At 38.1% G+C, this 24,234-nt stretch overlaps 1 protein-coding gene across 1 annotated transcript in view; it reads right to left on the bottom strand.

Moving 5' to 3' along the window:
* Nucleotides 1-9,095: 9,095 nt before the first annotated feature.
* The window catches only part of SLC9C1 (solute carrier family 9 member C1), a 163,644-nt gene continuing 148,505 nt past the window's right edge, over nucleotides 9,096-24,234 (bottom strand). Inside the window, exons 26-31 of the mRNA XM_052645033.1 lie at nucleotides 21,163-21,294; nucleotides 20,844-21,029; nucleotides 17,742-17,865; nucleotides 11,354-11,478; nucleotides 9,500-9,587; nucleotides 9,096-9,136 (exon numbers count right to left, since the gene is read on the bottom strand). Coding sequence (XP_052500993.1) covers nucleotides 9,096-9,136; nucleotides 9,500-9,587; nucleotides 11,354-11,478; nucleotides 17,742-17,865; nucleotides 20,844-21,029; nucleotides 21,163-21,294 — 696 coding nt within the window. The remainder of the gene's footprint in view (nucleotides 9,137-9,499; nucleotides 9,588-11,353; nucleotides 11,479-17,741; nucleotides 17,866-20,843; nucleotides 21,030-21,162; nucleotides 21,295-24,234) is intronic.

A 24,234-nucleotide genomic window follows, 5' to 3' on the forward strand; every position in this document is an offset into this window, starting at 1 on the left:
ATTCTGTGATGAACAAAGCAGATATAAGCCTGCCCTCATGGATCTCCTTGAAATGAAATGAAACAAAGTGCCAGAAGACTTGATTGCTTGTCCTAGAGTAATGTAGAGGTCATACCTACAACAGAGGGCAGTGTGGGGAGGCAGCTCAGAAGAAATCATGTTAGAGAAGTTGGATATTAGTTGTATAACACCAGACCCATCACTCTTGCCCCCCTGGATGCTCTCCAGGCTGTCTCTGTGAGGGGTTTCCTGGAGCAATTTCTCACAAACTGACTGAGAGGTGGACAAGCAATCCAGGAATGTTTCTTCCAGGCCCTAGGGGACATCTTTTGAAAATTCAATCTCCATAGAAGACAAGGCTCTTATCTCCCAGTTTTCCTGGGAGGAGAGGCATCAAACTTCAGCTAGTTCCTGGCTCCAGATGGCAAACCTACCCCCAGGTAAAACGGTAAGAGGAAATTTTATCTTTTAAGGACAATCAGCAAACATACTACCAAATGAAGTCAGGATAACTAATGTGTGACAAATAATGGAGTCAAGTCCTCTTATTTGAGGACTAGACATTATTTATTCTGAAAAAACTGGTTACAACATTTTGAATTAGTTTGGCTATATATTAATAAAAGGGCAAGATTTCTTTAGTTTTGTAATCTCCTTGAAGTGAAGTGAAGTCACTCAGTCATGTCCGACTCTTCACGACCCCATGGACTGCAGCCTACCAGGCTCCTCCGCCCATGGGATTTTCCAGTCAAGAGTACTGGAGTGGGTTGTCGTTTCCTTCTCCAGGGGATCTTCCCCACCCAGGGATTGAACCCAGGTCTCCCACAGTGTAGACAGACGGTTTACTGTCTGAGCCACAAGGGAAGTCTGGAAATCTCCTTAGTGGATAGCCAATGATCCTCATTACATTCTGGTTTAATATTTATTCAATATGCCAGCTTTCCCAGAGCACAGAGTACCTTATTCTTGATTTCCACCCTGAACTCCTTTCAGGGTGTGTAGAAGGTCAGCAACTGCACTGGCTAATGATTCAATTCTTGCAGAACCAGATGGCGAATGACTTTTAGTTGGAGCTTTCAACTCCAATCTGACTTTAGCTGCCAAGGCAGGTTAGAGGCCTTTTGGATAACAGTGATTCTTTGAACTTTTTCAGTCTCAAAATACTAGATGGTATAAATCTAGCTCTAGGTAGTCCTTTTTAGACTTTGCGATTAGAAATAGAAGCTGGGAAAGCTATTTATGCTAAGCAAAATAATTTTGGAACATTTTATGACTGGGAAAGAACTGGTTTATTTAAGAATGCTTGTAGAGTCAGGAATATAATAGCTTAGTTAAGACTTTGTTAAGTCTTAGTTAAGACCATTTTTCTTTTCCTTTAAAAAGTCTCATAGAGAGAGTGAAGGCTGTGTGATGGATTAATATTGAGATGTTTTCCTGAGTATAGTTTTCTATATACTTTTGGGTACAGAATATGAGTTGATTAGGAGTCCTGGCTAATGTCAGAGAGTTATGTGTTTGAAAACTATGACTGTTAATTGCTATTATTCCTCATAAAGGAGTTTTTAGCTGTTTTTATTTTTTTAAATTTTGTTGAAATGTAGTTGATTTACAATGTGCTAGTTTCTGCTATACAGCAAAGTGACTCAGTTATACACACATATCTTTTTTTTTTTTTAATGATTTTTTTTTATTTGGTTGCATTGGGTCTTAGTTGTGGCATGCAGGATCTAGTGTACTGACCAGGGATCAAACTCAGACCCCCCTGCATTGGGACCCCAGAGTCTTAACCACTGGACCACCAGGGAAGTCCCAGGTATATATATATATATATATATATCCTTTTTCATCTTCTCTTCCATTATGGTTTATCACATGGTATAGAATATAGTTGCCTGTGCTATATAGTAAGACCCTGTATTTTCTTTATTCATCTGTGGATGGACATTTAGTTTGTTTCTGTATCTTATTTATTACAAATAGAGCTACTACGAACATAGGGGTGCATATATCTTTTTGAGTTATAGTTTTGTCTGGGTATTTGCCCAGGAGTGGACTTGCTAGATCACATGGCAACTCTGTTTTTAGTTTTTTTGGAAACCTCTGTACTGTTTTCCATTGTAGCTGCACCAATTTTTATTCCCAGCAACGGTGTAAGAGGGTTCTCTTTTCTCTGCACCTTCTTCTGCATTTGTCATTTGTAGACATTTTAATGATCGCAATTCTAGTTTTAAAAGGAGGCAGTAACACAGTTCCAATCCCTCTAAGTGAATTTGGGGCTGGAATTTTGCTATCTGGTGAAGGGGTGTTAGCATATGATTTCCTGGTGGCAATAATACCACAAAAGATTATTTTTAATAATAAGGGAATGGTTTAGAAACAAAATGAGAATTTTTTCAGCTCACTGAGAGGGCTCCTACAATGTACCCAAGCAGGTGGATGGTATAGCACTCTTCCTTGGCATTGTTTGGACTATTTTTTCAGAATGGATGACCCTTGGGAAGAATGTTCTTTTTTTCTGCAGTTTCCTATTTTTCATTAGTAAGACTAACATGGAATATGGAAAATTAAGTTATATACATGGCAAAAAAATACAAACTAGGCTTAACCACTGTAAAAGTTAAAAGCTAAGCCAAAAATGAAGTCCCAAGGGTGAAAAGACCAAGTAAAGCCCTTGTCTAAAAATATTAAAGGCAGACAGGTATGCTTCCTCTGAGGAGTCTAGTGGAAATGAGCTCTAAGCACCCTTCTCAGTCCAAAATCTGCATTAGATTCTTTCTGGTGAAGGAGGAGTTCTGGGCACACAACCATCATATGCTGAGCAGGGTGGTATACACCTTGTAAGGTACTGAGTTTATTTCACATCTCAGTGCCTTGTGCAGGCTTTTTTCCCCACGTGGAGATGTTTACACTCAAGGACATGTTCCTAGTCAGACATTGACAATGACTAATATTTGTGGAATATGTCTTTCTCTTCTCCAATGGCTTAGATTTCCAAAATAAAATCTAGAGAACTTAAAAAGCATTGTAAAGTATTCTGAATTCATTTGGGGGATGTAAGTCCAAGTGTCCTCACATCTAGCTGTGACTTTGAGTAATTTTCTGAATTCTTTAAGCTCCATTACTAGTGCCCACCCCCCACAGTTTGTGTAGTGATTGCCCAAGCTGAAACGAGGGCAAAGCTCTCAGAAGAGTGTCTCATGCACACTGCTCTCACTTTCAGTGGTGACTACCGCTGGACAGCCCTTCTCCCTCCTGGTGTCTGGTTCCAGATCAAGGGCTTCACTCTCTTTTGCCTTAGCATTCCTGGCCTGTCACCACCTCTTCATTCATTCTGCTGAGGTGGAGTGGCTTATCAGGTTGAATTTGGAAGCAGAATCTGGATGTTCTTGTTTGGCCCCTTCTTTATGATTTCTTTTGGGAGTGATCTCACCTTTAGAAACCTTAGTTTTTGCTGTTCTCAGCTATGTAGTAAGCTTAATGATAAATGCTCACAGTAGTAAAACTGTCCAAATCTGGGGGTCAAAAGGCAACCATGTATTATAAGTCAATTCAGTCACTAATAAAGAAGTATGTGTGGGGAGGGCAGGGTGGGATATGTTTGTTTTAGGTTCTAATTGCCTCAATCCTTTGTCTTAATTTTCACTTGGTTCAGAATTCAGGAAAGGGTACTCATTAATAAGATCCTTATGGTATTATGCTAAGTGAAATAAGTCAGACAGAGAAAGTCAAATACATATAACTTATATGTGGAATCTAAAAATAAAATGAGCTAGTGACTATAAAAAAAAAAGGAAACAGACTCTCAGATATAGAGAACAGAGCAGTGGTTACCAGTGAGGTGGGGGAGAGGGGAGGGACAATATAGGGGTAGGGACCTAAAAGATACAAACTATTATGTTTAAAAATAAATAAGCTACAATACAGGAAGTATATCCAACATTTTAGAATAACTAAAAATGAAATATAACCTTAAAAATTGTGAATTACTATGATGTACACCTGTAATATATAATATCCTACATCAACTACATCTCAGTAATAAAAAAGTACTTCAGATATTAAAACAGCTGTCATGTAACTATCACCGGAAAAAAAAAAAATTGTTGAGGTTAGTTTTGGAGAGAAGTGACAGCAGTTTTTTCTTTTTTTTTAATTTTTGGTTGTACTAGGTCTTCATTGCTGCGTGTGGGCTTTCTCTAGTTGTGGTGTGCAGGCTTTTCCTTGTGATGGTTTCTCTTGTTGTGGAACACAGGCTTTAGGGCTCACAGGCTTCAGTTGTCAGAGTGCGTGGGCTTAATTGCCCCGTGGCATGGGGGATCTTCCCAGACCAGGAATTGAACCTGCGTCCTCTGCATTGACAGGCAGATTCTTAATCACTGGACTCCCTGAGAGGTCTAATAGCAGTTTGATTTGACTTCCCAACAGCAACAAACCAAACTATCTCCTCCACAAGCACATTTTATGAATGGAATCGCTATACTTGGCTTCTTTGAAAAATGTGCCTACCACCAGTTGTAGCAAGAATAAAGTTTGGAATAACATTTCCCAACCCCTGGGTGGAGGCATGATTCTGAAGATATATATTTAAATTTTTATTTATTCTTCAGGTATTTATTCAGGACCTACCATACTGCAGGTGTATATGGTACAATCACTAATAGTAGACTTGTTATCAAATTTCTGCTCTGCCTCTTACTAGCTATGAGGTTTTCCATAAAGTACTGAATTCACTCTTTACTCATTTGTAAATTGGAAATAACAGTACCTACCTTATATGATTACTGTGAAGATTACATAAGTTTATAACTGTAGAGCATTTGTTATATAACAGCATACAGAAGCAATGCAATATCTCTTCACTGTTAAGATTATTTTTAAAAATCATGTGCTGCCTATTGTAAATATAATCATGAACAAAATGGACACCAAAAGTTTTATTTAAGGCTAACTTACATGGTTAAGTCTTTCTATGGTTAAATCCTTTCTATTTGCTATTTTAAATCACTGAGGGCTTCCAGGATGAGTGAAATGCAAAGACACTTCACTGAATGAATGACAAAAATCAACACTTGGTTCAAGAGCAACACTTAAAATACTTTTTAATTGCATTTAATTTTCATAAAGTGAATCAAACCATTTTTTTCTAAGAGTAATATACAAACTATCCAGGTAGCATAAGCTTATTTTCTGGTTCTAAAATTAAAACTTACTCTAAGATATTCTGGGGTGTTTTAGATATTTTAAATAATAGATATTTTAAATCCAGGAAATTTTGCAATATATATATATATATATATATTGAATGAAACAGTTGCAAAGTCCAAATTTCTTTCAGTGTGGCACCAAGAATATCCACATAGGATTCAACTCAAAGTTGCTCCCTCTTGAGGTAGGGAAAGGTGCTTCAAAAACAGGAGGCATCTCATGACAGCAGGGCTAGTACACGTGCCAGTCTTCTAAACAGCCTTGTCAAAACATTTCTAAAAGAAACGGAAATGAAAGAAAACAATCAGACGCAAAAGAACTCCGGACTCTTTTGGCACTGACCCACAACCCAGAATAGGATGTCCTGGAGGGTCAGTTTTATTGCCACAAGAAATATCTGGTCATTATTAATGACACCAAGGAGGGAAGCTGAGCAATTGAATGTGAATTACGTGTCATCAAAAGGGGTGGTAGCATGATTTAAACTGGGAGTATGAATCCAAGAAACCCCTGGGGTCTGTTGAACTGGGTGTGGAAGTTTATGGACTAGCAGGAGGAGGGTTTACCATTGTGGGAATAACTGACTGGAGTCATTATCACTCACTGAGTTTTGGCTCTGTCTATTACCATCTGGTGGCTCAGATGGTTAAGAATCTGCCTGCAATGCAGGAGACCAGGGTCCTATCCTTGAGTTGGGAAGATCCCCCAGCTGAAGGGAATGGCAACCTACTCCAGTCTTCTTGCCTGGAGAATTCCATGGACAGAGGAGCCTGGCATGCTACAGTTGCAAAGACCTGGACACGACTAAGCAACTAACACTTTCACTTCCACGTTTCCTAACAATATGGATTTCTGAGTGTAAAATGTGGTACAAAAGACAACAGACAACTTTCAAATAATTTATATTTGAATAATTCTTAATGGTTTTACAGTCATATTTTTCATTATGAGTAATAAAACCACATAAAATAAGAGAGATAAATAAGACCATCCCTAGTCTCCCTTTCTTAATTACATTATTTGGATTTACCTTTTCTGGCCTTGTTTACACTAAACATGTTATATATACAGTTTTGAATTCAGCTTTTACATTTTATGTTGAACTACTCAACCGTAGTAGTATGACACCCCTTGCTTTATGGATGTTCTGTAGTGAAATTATACATTTTTTCATTGTTGAACACTTTGGCGATTTAAAATGTTTTGTCACTAGAAATGGTAGTGTATTAGACATTTTGCACATTTGCCTACCTGTATACCTTGTATTTGGAGAAGGCAATGGCAACCCACTCCAGTACTCCTGCCTGGGAAATCCCATGAATGGAAGAGCCTGGTAGGCTGCAGTCCATGGGGTCACGAAGAGTTGGACAGGACTGAGCAACTTCACTTTCACTTTTCACTTTCATGCACTGGAGAAGGAAATGGCAACCCACTCCAGTATGCTTGCCTGGAGAATCCCAGGGATGGGAGCCTGGTAAGCCGCCGTCTATGGGGTCGCACCAAGTCGGACACGACTGACGTGACTTAGCAGCAGCATACCTTGTATTACTTTCTTTGGATTGATTTTCAGAAGAGAAATCACTGAGGCAAACTGTGTGAGCATTTTTATGACTTTTGTTGACAAATTGCTTCTCTACCAGCTAAATATGAGAAAACAAGTATCATTCTATTTTCATTTATTTCAAAGAAAATAATTTACCATTTCATAAAAATAGTTCTTTAAAAAATGTTAATTCTTTGTTGTTGTTTAGTTTTGCTTTTTTAATTTTCTCCACATTTTGGGTATTGTCTTTTCCCTGAATTGGCTGTTCATAAGTTTGCCTGTTGGTATCATAGTGTTTTCCTCATTATTTTGTACACATTTTCCCAAGGTAAAGATATTCGTTGTGTTGCAAATAATTCTTTCAAACACCTTTTACAATTAGCCTTTAAATCTATTTTAAAATACAATCTTTGTCAGAGAGAGTGGTATTCAACAGTTAATGTTTTTTAAATGGAGATAAAAAATTTATCTGAAGGTCATACAGTTCAGTTCAGTTCAGTCGCTCAGTCGTGTCCAGCTCTTTGTGACCCCATGAATCGCAGCACACCAGGCCTCTCTGTCCATCACCAACTCCCGGAATTCACTCAGACACATGTCCATCGAGTCAGTGATGCCATCCAGCCATCTCATTCTCTGAAGTCCCCTTCTCCTCCTGCCCCGAATCCCTCCCAGCATCGGAGTCTTTTCCAATGAGTCAACTTTCGCATAAGGTGGCCAAAGTACTGGAGTTTCAGCTTTAGCATCATTCCTTCCAAATGATCTCCTTCAGAATGGACTGGTTGGATCTCCTTGCAGTCCAGGGGACTCTCAAGAGTCTTCTTCAACACTACAGTTCAAGAGCATCAATTCTTCAGTGCTCAGCTGTCTTCACAGTCCAATTCTCACATCCATACATGACCATAGGAAAAACCATAGCCTTGACTAGACGGACCTTTGTTGGCAAAGTAATGTCTCTGCTTTTGAATATGCTCTCTAGGTTGGTCATAACTTTTCTTCCAAGGACTAAGCGTCTTTTAATTTCATGGCTGCAGTCACCATCTGCAGTGATTTTGGAGCCCAAGTCTGACACTGTTTCCCCATCTATTTCCCATGAAGTGACGGGACCAGATGCCATGATCTTCGTTTTCTGAATGTTGAGATTTAAGCCAGCTTTTTTCACTCTCCTTTTTCACTTTCCATCAAGAGGCTTTTTAGTTCCTCTTCACTTTCTGCCATATGGGTGGTGTCATCTGCATATGTGAGGTTATTGATATTTCTCCCCGCAATCTTGATTCCAGCTTGTGTTTCTTCCAGTCCAGCATTTCTCATGATGTATTCTGCATAGAAGTTAAATAAGTAGGGTGACAATATACAGCCTCGAGGTACTCCTTCTCCTATTTGGAACCAGTCTGTTGTTCCATGTCCAGTTCTAACTGTTGCTTCCTGACCTGCATACAGGTTTCTCAAGAGGCAGGTCAGGTGGTCTGGTATTCTCATCTCTTTCAGAATTTCCCACAGTTTATTGTGATCCACACAGTCAAAGGCTTTGGCATAGTCAATAAAGCAGAAATAGATGTTTTTCTGGAACTCTCTTGCTTTTTCCATGATCCAGCGGATGTTGGCAATTTGATCTCTGTCTGCCTTTTCTAAAACCAGCTTGAAAATCTGGAAGCTCACGGTTCACGTATTGCTGAAGCCTGTGCTCATACAGCCTTCTATCTTAGCATACAGGACTATAGTCCTCTCTGCTCCCCACTCTGCCATATCTTTTTATTTATTAGACTGTGAAAGTTTTGTAGCCAGGGGTTATGTCTAATTCAGCCTGTCTAAACAGCATATAGCGCAGGCGGCTGCGACCGGCGCACATAGCGTGGCTGAGAGGAGCTACCCCACCTCCGAGGTCAGGGGCAGAAGCCGGGAGGACCCCATGCCCGAGGGGCGGCGGCCAAGAGGAGTTACCCCACGACCGAGGTCAGGGGCAGCAGCCGAGAGTGCCAGGCTGCGACGGCGCAGGAACGGCCGGGAGGAGCAACCCCAGGTCCGAGGAGCGGTGGCTGCGCGGGTGCAGGAGGGCCTAGAGGAGCTATTCCACGTTCAAGGTTAGGAGGGGCGGAGGTGAGGAGATACCCCTCATCCAAGGTAAGAAGCAGCGGCTATAAACACAAATATTTCCCCAGACACGACCTTTTGTACTGCCAACAGCCAGGTTGGTCTACTCATTGTTTCCTAAAAGTCTTGGTTTCTTGCGTCTTCTGTTCTAAGCATCAGCTTCTTTTCTCTACGAAGACTTTGCTATGCTTAGTAGCTATCTGTTTCTTTGGAATTCATTTAGCTTCAGTTGACACTGTCCACCGTGTTTATTGTATTGTCATTTAACTGCCTTCTGTGTGGTATGTTTTGCCTCCTTAACTAGAACATAAATTTTTGAGCAGGAAGTCATAGCTTATTGTCTGCTTATATCTTCCACATTACATGGCTGCCTGTAAAACAACCTACCAAACTGGGAGAAACTAGTGTTGCATGTGAGATTAAATGGCAGAATAAAGAGAGGGAACCATGAAACTATAGTTTCCAGAAATTCAGATAAAGGAATCTTATTTTAAAGTTAATTTTCCCAATTAGAATTTAGAATTAGTGCCAGTAGAAGAATCTTCTGGCTAGTAGAAGGTGGTATAAGCATATTATCACACAAAGGCAAATAAACTGTCTTCCTTCTACATATCCAGGAAGACGTATGCACCCACTCATGTTGGGAAAACTGAACCAGCTTACCAGACTTCCGTTTAGGCTTATTTGAGGTATTCTTATAGATGCTCTTATCCATCATGATCTTAGCAATTGATTTCGTAGGCTCTTGATTCTAAAAATGGAGATAGGAGTTAAGTTAATAAGATGTATAAAACAGAGCTGGTGTCAAATCTGGTCTGTAGGTCAGGGGACCTACAGCTGGGACTCCTGGCAGTGGCAGCACTGTATGGGGACCAAAATGCTCTGTAAGGAACCACTTAATGTTGTGACAGGCTTCTTAATGATGTAAAGGAAAAGCTACAGTTCTGGGCTGGCAGTAATCAGGGAAAACTTTGAGGGGAGAGGGAAGGGAGTTGACTCAGAAACACAACCAAGATTTACCATCAGGGAGAACAAGCATTTATTAAATAACAGAATTTGTTGATCTTCTCTGTATGTCTAACTAGCTGATATTTCTACCATTTAATGGACTCTCACTTTCAAACTACTTCCTCTGTGTTAACAGCTCTCATGCAAATCATTTTCTTTTTAATTAAATAAAAGCTGCAGTTTGGGACATTACGTACTGGGAGAGCATTAGCTTTCCTGGCTCCTCCCTTCATTCCCCCAAATACGCTATTAAGATAAATCCTACAAGCTTGGCAGCCTACCAAGGCTAAGGAGAAAGATGGCTTAATCAGTAAGCAGGAAGGAGCCATCTTATATTTTATCTTAAGTGTTTTCCTCATCATTTTTTTGTTTATTTATTAACTGTAATTTCCCTTTGTTATTTCCTAGTCTTTAGCAGAAACTATGTTTGGGAGAATTAGAGGAGGTGATTATATTCATGGTTTTCTTTAAGAAAGTTAATATGGGAAGAGCAAAAGACATTTGGAGAAGCAGTTTACAATGTTAAGAAGCAGTCTCAAATACTTTGTGGTGTACCTCCCATTTCTTTAATCTCCATGGCAGCACCATATGAAAGTGACTTATTATTCTATCTGTTTTATAGACAGGGAGAATGATGCTAAGGCAGGTTGACAAATTTGTTCAAGGTCACATGGCTAATTGTGATGGAATCAGTAAGCAAACCAGAGACTTTCATGCTACACCCCACACTCTCAACCCCTAGGCTATTGAGTCAGCAGTTTGAGGCAACAAGCAACAACTAGGGAGTGTTTGAGGGAAAACTTCCCCAGGAAGACTCTAAAACTCAAGGATAAACTGAACTTCCTGCTTTTACGTAGAATGAGAATTTATGTATTAAAGAAGAGTGTTGGGCTCTTCAAGACCTGGGAACTTGGACACATTTGAGTTAAAGACGGACATGAATAAAACACCTTCAATGTCCCTCATGGAACTTTTAATAACCTTTCATTCAACATATACTCGTGAGGCAAGTTTCAGGGGAGAAGAAGAACGTGTTTTGAGTTTGATGCCTTCTGCTAATAGAGTAAGTGGACTGAATCGATGTAAAATGTCTTTAACAATCAAATATACAATTTTCTGATGTATTCATTTGTAGCAGCTATTTCTCATATTCTGGGTATTATAATTAGCATCTCCTGGGACAATACTACAAGCTTGGAAAAGACTAGAAATAAAAATAAATTCTCTACCTCACTTGGAACTCCCTAAAATCCAGTCTACAGTTAGGCTGATGGAGATCTAGTGAGGCCCAGCTAGGCTGATGGAGATCTAGTGAGGTCCAGTTGTCTTTAGGTACTTGCAGGGCCCTAGTTCCGGGACAGCGCTCCCTCTTCCCATGAATACCAATATCAAGGGATGCTCAAATCCCTTATGTACAATGACATAGTACAGTCAGGGCCCAGGAGCCACATGTTCTGTGTTCTAGGATATGAAGAACTGACTGTGTTTTCATTCTATTTCTCAGTTTACCTGAGTATATGTCTCTTCTTGAGAGAGATTTTCATGTGTTCCATTTTCACCTGCTTCAAATTGAGTATGTGTCTCTTCTGGAAGGGGATATTCACATGTTCTGGACTCAGCTCCTTCAGAAAAGACTACGTTAATTCAAACACTGAAACAAACAACCGTATTAATTAGTCCAACTATCCAATTCAACCAATTTCAAGTCACTGTGATCTGAAATTGGTGGCAATTTCAGTTGGTAGGAAATGGGATCACTTAAAAAAAAAAGAGATTAAACATCTTTTATTATAGAGATTGTGTAACAAATGTGCAGAAAGTTTGGAAAGTACAGAGACTTTACTGTCCCACCATCGCCAAAGTACTTTTATATCAATATGTATTGAGCCTGCCAGGCCCATTGTTAAGCAATGAGGATACATAAGAAAGCAAATGAATGATCATCTGTGCTCTCTTGGAGAAGACAGATCAGCAAACATACAAACAAAAAAATACATGATGGGAAAATAGGACTGTGTGCATAATGGGCTATGGGAGCACAGGGAAAGTGCAGTTCTGTGAATTTGGGATGTATCGGTGATACTGAGATTTAAGCAACAAGAATTTTACTCCATGGAATGGGGAGATGTGGGGGCAAGCACTTTTAGAGGGTTCTAGGCAGAAGGAAGGGAAAAAAATGTGCAAAGGTTCAGGAACGAGAGACCATGAGATCCCTCATATTATGTGAACCATTAGCCGTTTGGTATGGCCACATTTTCGATTGTGGGGAGGGAAGGTGGCTGAAGAATGAGCAGATGATGAAATTTCCCGTACTATGTCCTAATTCTACTTAATATGGAGATCAGTGGGGACCCATGGAATGACAGTATTGTGTTCACATGGATTCAAAAGTTTATAATTGTAACACAATAAAGATAAAATTTGTTTAAAATTAGCAAGACAATGTTGTATCAGTGCTACTTTTACTTGACATGTATCATTGGTCTTTTCCAAGGTACTACCTGGGAAATTAATTGTTTAATGCTTATTAAGCATTCAATTGTGTTAATTTAATTAACCATTCATTTATCATTAGACATCTTGATAACTTCTTATTTCTATTCTTATAAATAATGCTTAATTACCTTAATTACTTTTTTCTTTTTTAAATTAATTTTTTTATTGAAGGATAATTGCTTTACAGAATTTTGTTGTTTTCTGTCAAACCTCAACATGAATCGGCCATAGGTATACATATATACCCTCCCTTTTGAAGCTCCTACCCATCTCCCTCTCCATCCCGCCCCTCTAGGTTGACACAGAACCCCTGTTTGAGTTTCCTTAGCCATACAGCAAATTCCCATTGGCTATATCTATTTTACATATGGTAATGTAAGTTTTCATGTTACTCTTTCCATACATCTCACTTTCTCCTCTCTCCCCATGTCCATAAATCTATTCTCTATGTCTCTGTGTTTCTCCATTGCTGCCCTGTAAATAAATTTCTTCAGTACCATTTTTCTAGATTCCATATATATGCATTAGAATATGATATTTATCTTTTTCTTTCTGACTTACTTCCCTCTGTATAATAAGTTCTAGGTTCATCAGTCTCATTAAAACTGACTCAAATATGTTCCTTTTTATGGCTGAGTAATATTTCATTGTGTATATGTACCACAACTTCTTTATCTATTCATCTGTCAATGGACATCTAGGTTGCTTCCATGTTTTAGCTATTGCAAATAGTGCTGCAATGAACAATGGGATACATGGGTATTTTTCAATTGTGATTTCCTCAGAGTATATGCCTAGGAGTGGGATTGCTGGGTCATATGGTGGTTTTATTCCTAGTTTTTTAAGGAATCTCCATACCGTCTTCCATAGTGACCGTATCTATTTACATTACTACCAACAGTGCAAGAGCATTCCTTTTTCTCCACACCCTCTCCAGCATTTATTGAGTGTAGACTTTTTGATGATGGCCATTCTGACTAGTGTGAGGTGATACCTCATTGTAATTTTGATTTGCATTTCTGTAATAATGAACAATGGTGAGCATTTTTTCATATGTTTGTTAGCCATCTGTATGTATTCTTTGGAGAAATGTGTGTTTAGGTCTTTTTCCCACTTTTTGATTGGGTTGTTTGTTTTTCTGGTATTGCATTGTATGAGCTGCTTGGATATTTTGGAAATTAATCCTTTGTCAGTTGTTTTATTTGCTATTATTTTCTCCTATTCTGAGGGTTCTCTTTTCACCTTGCTTATAGTTTCCTTTGCTGTGCAGAAGCTTTTATGTTTCATCAGGTCCCACTTGTTTACTCGTTTTTATTTCCATTACGCCATGAAATTAAAAGACGCTTACTCCTTGGAAGAAAAGTTCTGACCAACCTAGAGAGCATATTCAAAAGCAGAGACATTACTTTGCCAACAAAGGTCCGTCTAGTCAAGGCTCTGGTTTTTCCAGTGGTCATGTATGAATGCGAGAGTTGGACTATGAAGAAAGCTGAGTGCCAAAGAATTGATGCTTTTGAAGTGTGGTGTTGGAGAAGACTCTTGAGAGTCCCTTGGACTGCAAGGAGATCCAACCAGTCCATTCTGAAGGAGATCAACCCTGGTATTTCTTTGGAGGGAATGATGCTAAAGCTGAAACTCCAGTACTTTGGCCACCTCATGAGAAGAGTTGACTCATTGGAAAAGACTCTGATGCTGGGAGGGATTGGGGGCAGGAGGAGAAGGGGACGACAGAGGATGAGATGGCTGGATGGCATCATTGACTCGATGGACGTGAGTCTGAGTGAACTCCAGGAGTTGGTGATGGACAGGGAGGCCTGGCGTGCTGCAATTCATGGGGTTGCAGAGTCAGACACGACTGAGCAACTGAACTGAACTGAGGAGGTGGGTCACAGAGGATCCTGCTTTGACTTATGTCATCGAGTGTTCTGCCTATGTTTTCCTCTAAGAGTTTTATAATTTCTGGTCTTACATTTAGGTCTTTAATCGATTTTGAGTTTATCTTTGTGTATGGTGTTAGGAAGTGTTCTAATTTCATTCTTTCACATGTAGCTGTCCAGTTTTCCCAGTACCATTTATTGAAGAGGCTGTCTTTGCCCCATTGTATATTCTTGCCTCCTTTGTAAAAAATAAGGTACCCATAGGTGCATGAGTTTATTTCTGAGCTTCTGATCTTGTTCCATTGGTCTATATTTATGTTTTTGTGCCAGTACCATACTGTCTTGATGACTGTAGCTTTGTAGTATAATCAGAAATTAGAAGGTTGATTCTTCCAGCTCCTTTCTTCTTTCTCAAGACTGCTTTGGCTATTCAGGATCTTTTGTTTTCATATGAGTTGTGAAATTTTTATTCTAGTTCTGTGAAAAATGTAATTGGTAATTTGATAGGGATCACATTGAATCTGTAGATTGCATTTGCTAGTATAATAATTTTCACAATATTGATTCTTCCTACCCAGGAACATGGAATATCTTTCCATCTGTTTATGTCATCTTTGATTTCTTTCATTAGTGTCTTATAATTTTCTGTGTACAGTTCTTTTGTCTCCTTAGGTGAGTGTATTCCTAGCTATTTATTTTTTTTTGTTGCAATGGTGAATGGGATTGATTACTTAATTGCTTTTTCTGATTTTTCATTGTGACTTTATTGAAATGCAAGTGATTTCTGTGTATTGATTTTGTATCTTGCAACTTTACTAAATTCACTGATTAGCTCTAGTAATTTTCTGAGACTGTCTTTAGGGTTTTCTATGTCATGTCATCTGCAAATAGTGAGAGCTTTACTTCTTCTTTTCTGATCTAAATTCCTTTCATCTCTTTTTCTTCTCTGATTGCTGTAGCTAGGACTTCCAGAACTATGTTGAATAATAGTGGTGAAAGTGGATACCCTTGTCTTGTTCTTGATCTTAGGAGAATGCTTTCAATTTTTGACCATTGAGAATGTTTGCTCTAGGCTTATCATATATGGCCTTTACTATGTTGAGGTAGGTTCCCTCTAAGCCCATTTTTGAAGATTTTAATCATAAATGGATGCTGAATTTTGTCAAGGGCTTTTTCTGCATGTATTGAGATTTTCATATGGTTTTTATCTTTCAGTTTATTAATATGGTGTATCACATTGATTGATTTGCATATATTGAAGAATCCTTGCATCCCTGGAATAAATCCTATTTGATCATGGTGTATGAGCTTTTTGATATGTTGCTGAATTCTGTTTGCTAAAATTTTGTTGAGGATTTTTGCATCTATGTTCATCAGTGATATAGGCCTATAGTTTTCTTTTTCGTGTTGTCTTTGTCTGGTTTTGGTATCAGGGTGATGGTGGCCTTGTAGAATGAGTTTGGAAGTGTTCCTTCATCTGCAATTTTTTGAAAAAGTTTTAGAAGGATAGGCATTAGCTCTTCTCTAAATGTTTGATAGAATTCTCCTGTGAAGCCATCTGGTCCTGGGCTTTTGTCTTTTGGGAGATTTTTGATCACAGCTTCAATTTCAGTGCTTGCAATTGGGTTGTTCATAATTTCTATTTCTTCCTGGTTCAGTCTTGGAAGATCGAACTTTTCTAAGAATCTGTTCATTTCTTCCAGGTTATCCATTTTATTGCTATATAGCTGTTCATAATAGTCTCTTATAATCCTTTGTATTTCTGCATTGTCTGTTGTAACCTCTCCTTTTTCATTTCTAACTTTGTTGATTTGACTCTTCTTTCTTTTTTTCTTGATGAGTCTGGCTAATGGTTTGTCGATTTTATTTATCTTCTCAGAGAATCAGCTTTAGTTTTATTAACTTTACTACTGTATAGACATTTTGATAACTTCTAATTTTTATTCTTATAAATAATGCTTAATTAGCTTAATTACTTTTTGCTTTATTTACAATAAATGTCTAGAAATTATATTATTAATTTATCTTTATTGAGATATAATTGACATATTTAGAAATTACATTATTTAAGCAAGGGACATAAACACTTTTAGGGCTTTTGGAATCTTGTGGTAAACTTATTTGATCAATTTGTACTGGTGTCAAGATAAGAATGTATATCAGTAAAACTACATTTTAAAAAGTTTTTGAATTTATTTTTAATTGGAAGATAATTGTTTTACAATGTTGTGTTGGTTTCTGCATTCAACAACATGAATCGGGCATCAGTTAGTTCAGTTCAGTTCAGTCGCTCAGTCGTGTCCAACTCTTCGCGACCCCATGAATCGCAGCACGCCATGCCTCCCTGTCCATCACCAACTCCTGGAGTTCACTCAAACTCATGTCCATCGAGTCGGTGATGCCATCATACTATCTCATCCTCTGTCATCCCCTTCTCCTCCTGCCCCCAATCCCTCCCAGCATCAGAGTCTTTTCCAATGAGTCAACTCCTTCTCATGAGGTGGCCAACATACTGGAGTTTCAGCTTCAGCATCAGTCTTTCCAATGAACACCCAGGACTGATCTCCTTTAGGATGGACTGATTGGATCTCCTTGCAGTCCAAGGGACTCTCAAGAGTCTTCTCCAACACCACAGTTCAAAAGCATCAATTCTTCGGTGCTCAGCTTTGTTCACAGTCCAACTCTCACATCCATACATGACCATCCATATATATGAATCAGGCATAAGTATACATAAATCCCCCTTTCTCTTAAACCTCTCTCCCACTCACTACATTTTTTGAGCTTTAGTCATTATAATACTTTAAAAATCTCATAATGAAATAGGCTAATATTTAATTTGTTTCTTTAAATATTAGTAGTGTTGAACTTTTGTCTACATTTTATTTTCAATAAAACTTTTCTTCCATGAACTGTCCTTTGTTGATCTCTTGATTGGTAATATTTCAGAGAAGTAAAAAATATTAAAGAATATTTAGTCCATAATTCAAATATAACTCAATTTTTAAAACTATCTCAAATTTATTTTCCAAATTTTAATCAATAGCTTATAGCAGTTATTAAATAATCATTTATATTATGATTCAGTTTCATTCATGCAAAATTTGTATGGAGAATAGTCTTATAATAAGGTTATTTATTCAGGTCTATGATTTATATCTCTGTTATTCAGACAACACAACAACATTTTCATTATTACTGCTATATAAAATATTTTAACTTTTGGAAAGAACTAGAAATTTCCTCATCAATCTTTTCTTCATTTTATTTTTATATACTTACAATGTTTATAATATATGATACTTATTATAATTATGTATTTATTTTATAGATTAAGTATAGAATAATTTCTAACTATAACTTAGATATTCTCAGTCATAGTTCACACATTGGATATCAAATATGGCAGTTAAAAGATTCCTCAATACTTTAGGCTGAGTGCATACAAGTTTCCAAATACTATAGGGTTATTTCATAAAAAAAAAATAAGTTCCCAATTATTCAAAGAATTCTAACTTACATACCTGATGTTGTTGGATCAGCTGGTTTATGTGAAGCTATATACTTTCTAGTGTTCCACCTGAATCTTTTCGAATAAATCGAAGTTTGAACAATTGTTACCTTTGTGAAATCTTCAGTGCCTTGTATCTGAAAATCGACAGATTACAAGCTAATTTCTAAGTAAAAATCTAACAATGAAATGTTCTCTAGTAAGCTACTATCTGATCAGACCTTCTCTAAATATCTGGGCCTGAAAACTGACATTGTAAATAGATATTGAAGTGAAGTGAAGTGAAAGTCGCTCAGTTCTGTCTGACTCTTTGCGACCCCATGGACTGTACAGTCCATGTAATTCTCCAGACCAGAATACTGGAGTGGGTAACCCTTCCCTTCTCCAGGGGACCTTCTGAACTCAGGGATTGAACCCAGGTATCCCGCATGCAGGTGGATTCTTTACCATCTGAGCCACCAGGGAAGCCCAAATAAACATTAGATATAGCTAAATACTTGCATATGTTAGCTTTGTGAAAGTCAATATTCTCTATACTCTCACTGATTTTAAATTATTTTGTCCATTTTTATTACAAATGAGAAAAACAGTGAAGATTTAATTATCCATGACCCTTTAAAATATCACCCAGAGTATTTTTCTATGTGGCAAAAAGAAAGTCTGAATGTCAATGGATTTCAAGACATCTTCCAGTCCAAACTCATAGTGAGGAGAGCTTTATGCCCAGGACAGTACACAGAGTTGGGCAGGTTTGGGCTGCCTAAAGACTCTCTCTCTTGGTTATCTAAATTCCCGACCCAGAATCCCTAACTAAGCTCTATTATCACGTATTCAGGAATAGAGGTAGGTCGTACCATAGTTAAGAATAATGTTTCATTTCCTCTCACTGGCTATCAGATTAGTGGTATCCACGTGGAAAATTTTCTTATGACCATTTCTCAGTTCAGGATTCCTCTTACCTCCAATACATTTTGCTTGTGTCCCATATTTACCTTTTAAGCACTTCTATCATAAAGGGACATGGAACAACAGACTGGTTCCAAATAGGAAAAGAAGTACGTCAAGGCTGTATATTGTCACCCTGCTTATTTAACTTATATGCAGAGTACATCATGAGAAATGCTGGGCTGGAGGAAGCACAAGCTGGAATCAAGATTTCCAGGAGAAATATCAATAACCTCAGATATGCAGATGACACCACCTTTATGGCAGAAACTGAAGAAGAACTAAAGAGTCTCTTGATGAAAGTGAAAGAAGAGAGTGAAACAGTTGGCTTAAAGCTCAATATTCAGAAAAGATCATGGCATCCAGTCCTATCACTTCATGGCAAATAGATGGGGAAACAGTGGATACAGTGGCTGACTATTTTTCTGGGCTCCAAAATCACTGCAGTTGGTGATTGCAGCTGTGAAATTAAAAGACGCTTACTCCTTGGAAGGAAAGCTATGACCAAACCTAGACAGCACATTAAAAAGCAGAGATATTACTTTGCCAACAGAGGTCCGTCTAGTCAAGGCTATGGTTTTTCCAGTGGTCATGTATGGATGTAAGAGTTGGACTATAAAGATAGCTGAGCGCCAAAGAATTGAAGCTTTTGAACTGTGGTGTTGGAAAAGACTCTTGAGAGTCCCTTGGACTGCAAGGACATCCAACCAGTTCATCCAAAGCTCAGTCCCGGGTGTTCATTGGACGGACTGATAGCTGAAACTGAAGCTCCAATACTTTGGCCACCTGATGCAAAGAGCTGACTGATTTGAAAAGACCCTGATTCTGGGAAAGATTGAGAGCAGGAGGAGAAGGGGACGACAGAGGATGAGATGGTTGGATGACATCACTGACTTGATGGACATGGGTTTGGGTAGACTCTGGGAACTGGTCATGGACAGGGAGGCCTGGCGTGCTGCGGTTCATGGGGTCACAAAGAGTTGGACATGACTGAGTGACTGAACTGAACTGATCATAGCTGTAAACATTTATGGATCTATTTTTACATATTTCTGTTTGCTTGATTGAGAGATCTCTTGAGGGCAAGTTGCAAGACTCATTTGCTTTGAACACTCTAGCATCTAGCACTGTGTCTGTCATGTGTGTGAAGTCATTCAGTCGTGTCCGACTCTTTGCGACCCCATGGACTGTAGCCTACCAGGCTCCTCTGTCCATGGGATTTTCCAGGCATTAGTACTGGAGTGGATTGCCTTTTCCTTCTCCAGGGGATCTTCCCAACCTAGGGATCAGGTCTCCCGCATTGTAGACAGACGCTTTACCGTCTAAGCCACAAGCCTAAAAAATACTTTAATTAAATCTAGGTCTCTCTTTCAATTTACTTTCTTTAGCAGTATTTTATGTGTCCTCTGATTCCCGCAGACATGTACCTCTCTTACTCTACCCAAGTCCATACACATACATGCACAAACACACACATATACTATGATATTCCTTCATTCTCTCTTTCTTTTTATGGCACAGCTTTTGATTTTAATTGGGCTTCCCTGGAGGCTCAGACAGTAGAGAAACTGCCTGCAATGCAGGAGACCCAGGTCCTGGGGAAGGGAATGGCTACACACTCCACGATTCTTGCCTGTAGAATCCCATGGACAGAGGAGCCTGGTGGGCTACATCCATGGGGTTGTAAAGAGATGGACATGACTGAACAACTAACCACACACGTAACAACAGCTTAAATATGAGAAAGTCCTTCATTGTTACATTCACTTTCAAAGTAGCTGAAGAAATACCAGTAATACTCACTTCAGCTTAGGACTGAGAGAACTTTTTTACAGCACTGTTGAAATAATCCAGAGAGAGTAGTCCTGCGATATGTACATGAACTGAGTAGGTCCTCTTTTGCTATTTACAATTGTACCAAAATATAACTGTGGTCAAAATGTATAGCTTGGCCTGATTCATTGATAGTGAATAGGAACAGGTTGGTGTTTGGGCTACCCAGTGCTAAAGCAATCAGTGAACTTGGAGTGTGTGTGCTGTGTGTGTGTTCATGGCGTGGCAGGGGAATGGGAGAGAATGGGAAGGTGGGAAAGTGACACTTTTTCTACTATTAACTCATTGTTGGACAAATGGAATATTGACCTGAAGATATGAATCAATATTTCTTTACCTGATGACATGTTATAGGAATTAAGAAAGGAGCCTTATAAGCTTTGCGTAACTGACAGTCTTCCACAGCTCCATGGATGAGGATGACATAGATCACTGTTTCATCATAGATATCGGTTTTGGTATTCTTTGGTATATCTTTCACATAAATGTTACTGAGTTTTAATTGCATCTTGTAATTCCAATCCTATAAGAAAAATACAATTTCACAGTCTATTGTTTATAAAGATTAATATAAATTCCTAAATAGTTAATTTCTAACAATACTTTAGTTCATTTTCATTCAGAGAGAAGGACAATTTCACATAAGCACCTCTTACCTCATAAGATAAATGTTCCCTGATTTTTTTGGCAGTAATAGAAAGCCCAAGTTTTAGCCACATTCTGTATTCAATGTGAGGACAAAATTGTTCAAAAGCTTCATACAAGTGATTTTTGGGGATAAAACATGTCTGGAAAAAAAGAAGATATAAACTTACTATTTCATTCTGTGCATTCATGATTCAGTGAAATGAGATTTTCTCTTATATGCGTGTAACATTAAAGTTAATAATACTTAAATTATGCAGATTCATTTTATTGCCTGAAAACCTAATAAAATGTATCTGTTTAGTAAATATTGGTGCAATCTTGTCATATACTAAGTGTTAAAAGGCTGTATGATTTAATGAGACTTCTTTATTATCTTATAGATTCTGAAAAAAATAGAAAACAAGACTCAAAGATCATTTAACCTTTTAAACTAAAGACATAAGTATTTCTAAAAACATTATTTGGGGGGAGCAAATGTTTTGGTCAGTAATAAAATTCTCATACTAACAGTGATTAGACTACTGACTCTTAGGAATAAGCTGCTATGAAGACACAAGAGATTGTGTTTGTTGGTTTTAAATTCTCTTGGTAATCAGCCATGAGTATGTTTGCTGGGTAATATAGTAAATATGTATTTATAATAAACTGCTAAACTGTTTTCAGATGAGGCTGTAACATTTTACCCTTTATTTAGCCATGTATGAGAATTTCAGTTGCTTAACATCCTTGCTAATACTTTGTGTTCAATCTACGTATTTTTAGCCAATGTAGTATGTATATAGTGATACCTTATCATGATTTTAATTTGCATTTCTCTGAGCATTAAAAGACGCTTACTCCTTGGAAGAAAAGTTATGACCAACCTAAATAGCATATTCAAAAGCAGAGACATTACTTTGCCGACTAAGGTCCGTCTAGTCAAGGCTATGGTTTTTCCTGTGGTCATGTATGGATGTGAGAGTTGAACTGTGAAGAAAGCTGAGCGCCGAAGAATTGATGCTTTTGAACTGTGGTGTTGGAGAAGACTCTTGAGTGGTGTTGGAGAAGACTCTTGAGAGAGATCCAAGCTGTGAGGAGATCCAACCAGTCCATTCTGAAGGAGATCAGCCCTGGGATTTCTTTGGAAGAAATGATGCTAAAGCTGAAACTCCAGTACTTCGGCCACCTCATGCAAAGAGTTGATTCATTGGAAAAGACTCTGATGCTGGGAGGGATTGGGGGCAGGAGGAGAAGGGGACGACCGAGGATGAGATGGCTGGATGGCATCACTGACTCGATGGACGTGAGTCTGAGTGAACTCCGGGAGTTGGTGATGGACAGGGAGGCCTGGCGTGCTGCGATTCATGGGGTCGCAAGGAGTCAGACACAACTGAGCGACTGAACTGAACTGAACTGAACTAAGCACTAATGATATTGAGTGTCTTCTTCATATGTTTATGGGCCATTTGTATATTCTTTTATGAAGTATCTGTTCAAATCCATTGCCCAATTTTAAATCCTGAAGCATAGTTGATTTACTATATTTTATTAGTTTTAGGTGTACAACATAGTGATCTAATATTATTATAGATTATACTCCATTTAAAGTTATTACGAAGTATTGACCCTATTCCCTGTGCTGTACAATATATCCTTCACACATGGTAATTTGTACCTCTTAAGCCCCAAGCAAGAACACTGAAGTGGGTTGCCCTGTTTTGTCCTACCCCCTTTCCTCTCCCTACTGATAACCACTACTTTGTTTTCCATTTCTATAAGTCTGTTTCTGTTTTGTCATATTAACTTGTTTTATTTTTTAGATTCTGCATAAAAGTGATAACTTACAGTACTTGTCTTTCTCTGCCTTTCTATTATTTCATTAAATATAATACCCTCCAAGTCCATCCATGTTGTTGCAAATAGCATAATTTCATTCTTTTTTGGTTTAGTAATACTGTATATATATATATATATATATATATATATATATATATATATATCTCAAATCTTCTTTATCCATTCATTTGCTGATGGACATTTTGGTTGCTTTCACATCTTGGTTGTTATAAATAATACTAGTGTGAATATGGAGGAACATGGATCTTTTCAAATTCATGTTTTTATTTTCTTCACATACCTATCTAAGAGCAGAATTCCTGGATCGTATGATAGCTCTATTTTTAGTTTTTTTGACCAACCTCCATACTGTTTTTCATAGTGGCACAAATTTACATTCCTGCCAACAGTGTAGGTTGGTGGTGTTGTAGTTGTTTAGTCACTAAGTCATGTCTGACTCTTTTGTGACCCCATGATCTGCAGCTTGACAGGCTCCTCTATCCATGGGATTTCCCAAGTAAGAATATTGGAGTGGGTTGCCACTTCCTTCTTCAGGGGATTTTCCTGACCCAAGGCTCAAACCTACGTCTCTGGCATTGGCTGATGGATTATTTACTACTGAGCCACCAGGGAGACCTTGGAGGGTTCCCTTCATCCACATCCTCACCAATATTTGTTATTTGTAGACTTTTTGATGAGAGCCATTCTGACAGAGGTGAGGTAATAGCTCACTGTAATATTGATTTGCATTTGTCTGATATTTACCAATGATGAGCATCTTTTCATGTGCCTGTTGACCTTCTGTATATCTTATTTGGAAAAATATCTATTCAGGTCTTCTGCCCATTATGTAACTGAGTTGTTTTGATATTGAGTTGTATGAGCTGTTTATGTGTTTTGGATATTAATCTGTTATTGGTCATGCAATTTGCAGATATTTTCTACTGATCAATAGGATGACTTTTTATGTTGTCAATGGCTTCCTTTTCCATGGAAAGGCTTTTAAGATTAATTAGGTACCATTTGCTTGTTTTTGCATTTGTTTCCTTTGCCTTAGGAGACATATTCAAAAAAATATTGCTATGGTTTATGTCAAAGAGTGTTCTGCCTATGATCCCATCTAGAGTTTACAGTTTACAGCCTTACATTTAGATCTTTAATTAATTTTCAATTTTGTATTTTGTGTGAGAAAAAGTTATAATTTCATTATTTTATATGTAGTTGTCCAGTTTTCCCAGCAACACTTATTGAAGAGTCTGTATTTT

The sequence above is a fragment of the Budorcas taxicolor genome, chromosome 1 (genome assembly GCF_023091745.1).
Source record: "Budorcas taxicolor isolate Tak-1 chromosome 1, Takin1.1, whole genome shotgun sequence".
Taxonomy (NCBI): Eukaryota; Metazoa; Chordata; class Mammalia; order Artiodactyla; family Bovidae; genus Budorcas; species Budorcas taxicolor.